This window comes from Malurus melanocephalus, unplaced genomic scaffold (genome assembly GCF_030028575.1).
Source record: "Malurus melanocephalus ecotype Western Australia unplaced genomic scaffold, MMel_1.1 scaffold_120, whole genome shotgun sequence".
NCBI lineage: Eukaryota > Metazoa > Chordata > Aves > Passeriformes > Maluridae > Malurus > Malurus melanocephalus.
This window is the reverse complement of record NW_026623352.1, coordinates 135,808-141,807: the sequence shown is the minus strand read 5'-3', so window position 1 is coordinate 141,807 and position 6,000 is coordinate 135,808. Positions and strand designations below refer to the sequence as shown.

Genomic DNA, 6,000 nt, shown 5'->3' with positions numbered 1-6,000 from the left:
TCTGATGTCTCAACAAGCCGAGGTGAGGAAATGTGGCTCTGCCTTTCCCCCTGGCTGCACAGAGACATATGAGAACTGGCTGTCCCCTGTCACCAAGCCAGTCACTCCGTGCCTGGAGATGGAGCCGCCAGGCCAGCAAGTGTTCACAGCACGCTGGGGATCTCTGCAGGTCTGCAGTGTGACATTTCCATTAGCAGCTGGAGGGGGGATGCACATGTCACCTTAATACCTCTCCTCTGCAATAGATCCTGGGCTCTTCCCTTCTCCATTTAAAGTGGGGCCACCGGGAAGAGAGACAGGGGAGGAGGCAGTGGCTTGCGTAGGGTGGCATGAGAGTCACACTYTCGGGCTGGTGTATGTCTGTGTGTGCACAGGCACTCAGAAAAAGGGATATTTTCTCCAGCAAAAGCTGGTTTGCTTATGCTAAGATGGCTTAGTATGGTTTAGTCGACCTGGATTAGCTGCATTAGCAAAAAGCATATTTTTGGTAGTGTCCCTGCATCTGTAATAGGGATGTGACTCCCTGGAAGTGCTACCCCAAGCCTTGGGGTGTTAATCAGTGGCACTAAATGGGGGAAAACCAGAAGACTGAGAGTAGAGTAAGCAGCCTGGGTTTGCTCAGCCCCAAAAGAGATGTTTCAGACTCTGCTGTAGCCTTATGCCCTGGAGGATCAGGATTTTTGGCAGGGCAGGGGCATGTGCAGAGTTCAGTGCTGGCAGGTGACTTCAAGCATGGTCAAGGGAACACTGAGACGAGGTTTGGGTGTAGCTGTTCCCACTTTKCCCGGGGCAGCCTCCATCACCCGGCGCTCCGGCAGCAAGGGAAGCAGTCAGGATTGCTTTCCCGTGCCCTGAGCTGCGCTGCGGGCGCATTCCYCCTCCTTGTTTCTCGCAGGAGCGGGGCCGGCCCCCATTTCAGCCCTGGGCAGTTTTGGGGTGGGCTGACGGTGGTCCCCCGTGCCTCCCGCAGCTGCAGAGATACAGAGCTCTGCTCGCCCGCCTTTCGSAGGCAGCGCCACAGCGAGAGCCCGGCCAGAGCGCTCGCTGGCGCTGCTCGGATGGGGAAGCGCATCCTGACAGCGTTGCTTAACACTCCTTAAGCATCGTTAGAAAGTGCAGCGCAATCAGACAGGAAACAATGAGCTGATGTACCAACACCTAATGCGCGGCGGCAGGCAGCCAGCTGCGCGCAGCCCAGCCCTGGCGGGGGACACGTCCCGGCGCCTGCGAGCTGCGGAGATGCCGAGAGTTTTAAAGCGATTGTGAAGGCCGGTTTTGTCTGGGGTTTTGGAAGAGGAGCATCTGATAAATCGGCCGCAGCGTGTCGATGGAAGGCTTTTCCTCCCCCTCGCAGTGGCTCGGCCGGGCTGTGCCTCCCCAGGCGCTGGAGGGAGATGGATCCGCGGTGCCTGTCGCACCTCGGAGCGGCGAGGCTCCAGCTGGGAAGTGTCAGCGCGGTGGCAGCTCCCGCTGCGAGACCCTTCCTGTCGCTGGAGCAGGTGACACGCTGCCATGGCAGACGTCGAGGGGGGTGTGCMGGCAGTGGGAGCGCTCGGCATCCTCTCCCACATATGGCTCTGTCATTCCGGGGACAAGCTTGTGAATGAGCTGCCCAGAGCGCCGGCAGGTGGTTAGAATTTCCCGGGTGACCATGTGGACCTAATCTAATTAGACGGTTTAGGAAAAGTCCTTTAGGAAAAGGGAGGAGTGCGAAAGGTTTAGAGAGGGCAGATTTGAGAGGCACTGAGAGAAGCTGTTGCTAAGTGGATCACGTCCAAAGGAGGATGGGTACAAGCTTTCCTTGCCTGGCTCGGAACTGGGAGATTGGGAAGATGGGACATCTTTAAATGGGAGCTCACGCCAAAGGCTGGGGAGGAAAGGTTGGTGAGTGCAGGGAATGGGCTGTGGCAGGTCTTGGCCTGGAGGCAGAGGAGTTTGCATAAGGCTTTTATTTCTGAGGATCTGTGCAGGGCAGATGGCTGGGTTCCTGGCATGTCAGAYGTGCACRATGCCTGCATGGCAGYGTTGGGACCGTTTTCTCTGRAATGYTTTTATTGCAAATGCCTTGCTCCCMGAAASCCCTGYTTTGTCACTGCCTCCTCCCTCGGAGTAGCCTGCCTCGGGTGTCAGCAGCAGGCAGAGTGGTGCAGGTATCTGGGGTTAGCAGGAGCTGCTGGCAGCAGGAGCGGGATGAGCAGGAAGGCAGGGAAAGCCGGGGCTGGCTGCCACAGCTTGGGGATGAGCTCCAAAGGGAGCTAAAGAGGAGGTGCCTGCTAGACTTTACCCTGGTGGCAAGGCCCCTGCGTATCTGGTGGCCCTGAGGAGAGCAGAAGTGCCAGGGGAGGTGTGTGCTCTTAGCAGTGGGGCTGGGAGGAGCTCCCCGAGCTCCTTATGCTCTGCAGTGCATCCTCCTCCTTCGGTATCTCTGACACACAGCTGTGCCCTGTGCCCAGGCAGTGCCAGAGAGCTGCCACAGCCACATCTCTGCCCTTTGTATCTCCTCTCCAGGTGTGAGAGCACAGAGGAATACGATTATGATTACCTCAGCATCAACAAAACCTGGGTCCTCACCCCCAAGGCGCAGGAGACCGATGCCACKCAGATCCTCAACTCGCTGCTCAAGAACTATGACAACAAGCTGAGGCCTGACATTGGCAGTAAGTGTCCCCTGTGGCCGTGGCTGGTGGCCTGGCCTGCCTGTGTCTTGTGTTTTCCGTGCTTTGGTGACTGCTGTAGTTGGGATTTTTGTTGTGATTTTCATTGCCCATCCCAGATATTCCCCTTGTCTTCATCCCTCTGCAAATGCTGCTGGCCCCAGCTGATTGGTACCATTTTTTGTCTTTGCAGTCAAGCCCACGTTCATTGATGTGGATATCTACGTGAACAGCATCGGGCCGGTGTCTGTCATCCAGATGGTGAGTGCTGGCGTGCCTGCAGGGCGTCCCCTCCCCGTGCAGGGTGCAGGGTGGTCCCTCCCCGTGCTCCCACACATGCTGTGAAGCTGGTGTTGGCATGACAGGAGGTTTCCCTTCCCTTGGGAAGAGGTGCTCTGACCTGCTGGGAGCTGGAAAGACCTGGCTGCCAYCCCTGGTTAGGAGCAAGGTGCTCAGGCACCCTCGGTGAGCACAGCAGCCCCTCCGTGCTCGAGACCTCGGGAGGGGGATGATGGTGCTCTTTGCTGATAGACACACCCTTCTGCCTGGTGGCTTTGCCCTCTCCTCCCTGGAAGCCTGTGGCTACCAGGAGACTTGGGGCAGGGTCAAACCAGGAGGACTGAGAGAGGTACCTGGAGATGGTTCCCGTGGCTGTGTGGTGCTGAGCAAGGGGAAAGCAGGGAGCCTCAGGTCAAACGTTTCTTCTTCATAGCACAGCACCTTAGAGAGATGCCACCACAAGTGTGACAATTTCTCCTCATGGCTCAGGACCCAGCAGTACCTCAGTAGCAGGAGCTGTGAAAATACTTAACAGAGACAGTCTTTGATCTGGGGAGCAGCTGTTGACTATTCAGTTTTCACAGGAAACTTCCATTACTACTACTACTACTATTATTATCATTATTATTATTATTATTACTATTATTATTRTTATTGTTRTTGTTRTTATTATTATTATTACTTTTGCCTGCAGTCAGCCTTTTTCTCTCTTCTATCAAGGACCAAACCTGACTGCTGTCAGGTTTTGAAAGACTTCTCCACTCCACGGGGTGGTGAGGTGTAGAGGACAAAGGAGAAGTACAGCCAGGACAATTTGGCTTTTCTTCTTTCTCTCAATGCAAAACAGAGCAGGAACAAAACCAGCCCCCTTAAACTGGAAAAAAAAAGCAAGTTCCCAGGATGGGCATGATATTTTTAGTTTCCAAAGTACAAAATTTCCAAGGAACAAACCCCTCTGGGGATGGAGGGATGGTACAGTAGCTGTAGTACCAGTTCCACTCCGAGGAGCATTTTGAAGCAGCCCTTCTGGCCGGCCACCAGCGAGGATGTGCCCCCGAGCAGCTCCTGCTCACGAGCCACCAGATGGGCACCTGGCCTGGCACTCGCTCCCACGAGCARGGCACCATCAGGAACCCCAGCAGGGATGGCCCCAAGGCTCAAAATTTCCTTTAATTGTTCCAGCACGCCCAGTCTTGAGGAGCAGAACCACTGTCTGAGCTGTGTGGATGTCACYCCTGGCTGCCAGCACGTGCCATCAGCCCCTCCATGCCATGGGGGTTGTGGCTGTGCAGCCAAGGTGACACAAGAGCAGCAGTGCAGGGGCTGGGCATGCTCACCCCTCTGCAGGCTGTTCCTGCAGGTAGAGCACCAGGGTCACATTGTAGGGAGCTGTTCTACCTGCTTTGCACTGCCCAAGGGTGTGCCCAACCCACACAAAACCCAGAGCACATCCTCATCCTCCTCTTCCCCTCTCACCTGTGTGCTTCATCCGTGCTCTGCTCCCCTCACCGTCACGGGAGCACAGCAAAACCGTGCCGGTGGAGCAGCAGAGTGGTTTCTGAAATCCTGTCTGCATCCAGAGTTCATCTTTCCTCCCAAGCAGGGATACTGCTGCTAGGCTGGTTTCCTAAGAAACACAGCTTATGCCATGGTGATGGGGATGTGAGAGCGTACCTACGTCCATCCCAGCCTTCCAGGATTTTGGATCTCCTGGGCTGGTACCAGCCATATATGGAGCTTCAGGCACGTTCAGCATCTCCGGTATTTTTGGAGAAACAAGATGCAAGGCGGTGACAACAGCCACCCCCACCGAGGGAAAAGCTGTTGTATGAACTCAGCCCTTACTAGAGACCAGGGAATCACGTGGGAGAGCTCAACCCATGTGTTCAGCTCTTTGTGAGAGTCAGCAGAAGCTTTTGCTCTTCATGAAATGGGGCTCCACAAGGGCACAGGACCCCCRGGGATCTCAGCACACAGGGGTGTGAAGGCAGCTGGCACCTGGCATTGCCAGCATCTGAAGGGATGTGCTGGGAAAACTGCTGCCATGGGGCAGATCTGCCCATCTGCAGCCTTCCCACCGAGGAAGGGATGGCTGTTTGTGGGAATGGCACGGTCAGGAGCTGCTGGGGCAGGGAATGAACTGCTCAGGGTGGACAGTTGAAGGGTTTTGTTGCCTCAGTCACGTCTGGCTATGCTGTCTCTCTGAAGTGCCTTGGTGCTGCCAGTCCAGGGGTCCCTGCAGGGTCCCAACCTGTGATCGGGAGACAGCTCCATATGACACCCCAAGTAGACTCTCTATAGATATTTCTCCTTCCTTGTACCCTCAGGTAACTTCCTAAGCTTGAATCTGGGATGACCTTGAACTTCAAAACCTTTTCCCATGAGATTCTGAGGTGATAATAAAAGTACTGAGGGCAGCCAGACCCAGATTTCTGCAGATTTCAAAGCCTCAGATTTCTGCTGTGTGTACTCTGAGCACTTCCCCCTGCTYGTGGGAGAGACTCCATCCTGCCATATTGTCTCCCGAAGAAAGAGGAAAGGGCAGTGACAAAGCTGCCACAGTGTCACCTCTAGACTTGGCTGCTTCACCCAGTTGTTTTGTGTTTGTTTGTTTTTCCATGCTGATGCAGTGAATTAGGTCACCCTGTGGGTCGTGCCAGCCCCTGGCAGGCTGGCGTCAAACGTATGATAGATGTCTCTGCTGGGGACATGTCATTCTGACTCTGTCCCTCTCGGTACAGCTTCTCCCCACCTGAGACCCTCTGCCCTCTCCCAGCTGCCAGACCCATCCCACGCRCCTCATTTTGCCTTTTTCCCATGCACAACCTGAGGAAATGCACATTTCCAAGGGAMGGGAACCAGAATTTGTCTCAGAGCTAGATCTCTCTTGAGCCCATGGTGACATTTCACTCTGCCACAGATAGAGAGGCTTGTGTAGGCTGGAAGGTCCACTGGAGGGGAAATGTCCCATTGATCTCTTTTAGGTGCATTGCCATGACAGCGCCTTACGTAAATATTTCTCCCTCACACAGGCTGTGGAGAAGACAAAAAAACAAGTTTTGCTTTT

General features: G+C 54.9%; 1 protein-coding gene across 1 annotated transcript in view; it reads left to right on the top strand.

The window, feature by feature from the left end:
* The first annotated feature begins 1,161 nt into the window (after window positions 1–1,161).
* The window catches only part of LOC130575918 (gamma-aminobutyric acid receptor subunit gamma-4), a 31,641-nt gene continuing 26,802 nt past the window's right edge, over window positions 1,162–6,000 (top strand). The window contains exons 1-3 of the mRNA XM_057370159.1: window positions 1,162–1,262; window positions 2,509–2,657; window positions 2,848–2,915. Coding sequence (XP_057226142.1) covers window positions 1,162–1,262; window positions 2,509–2,657; window positions 2,848–2,915 — 318 coding nt within the window. The remainder of the gene's footprint in view (window positions 1,263–2,508; window positions 2,658–2,847; window positions 2,916–6,000) is intronic.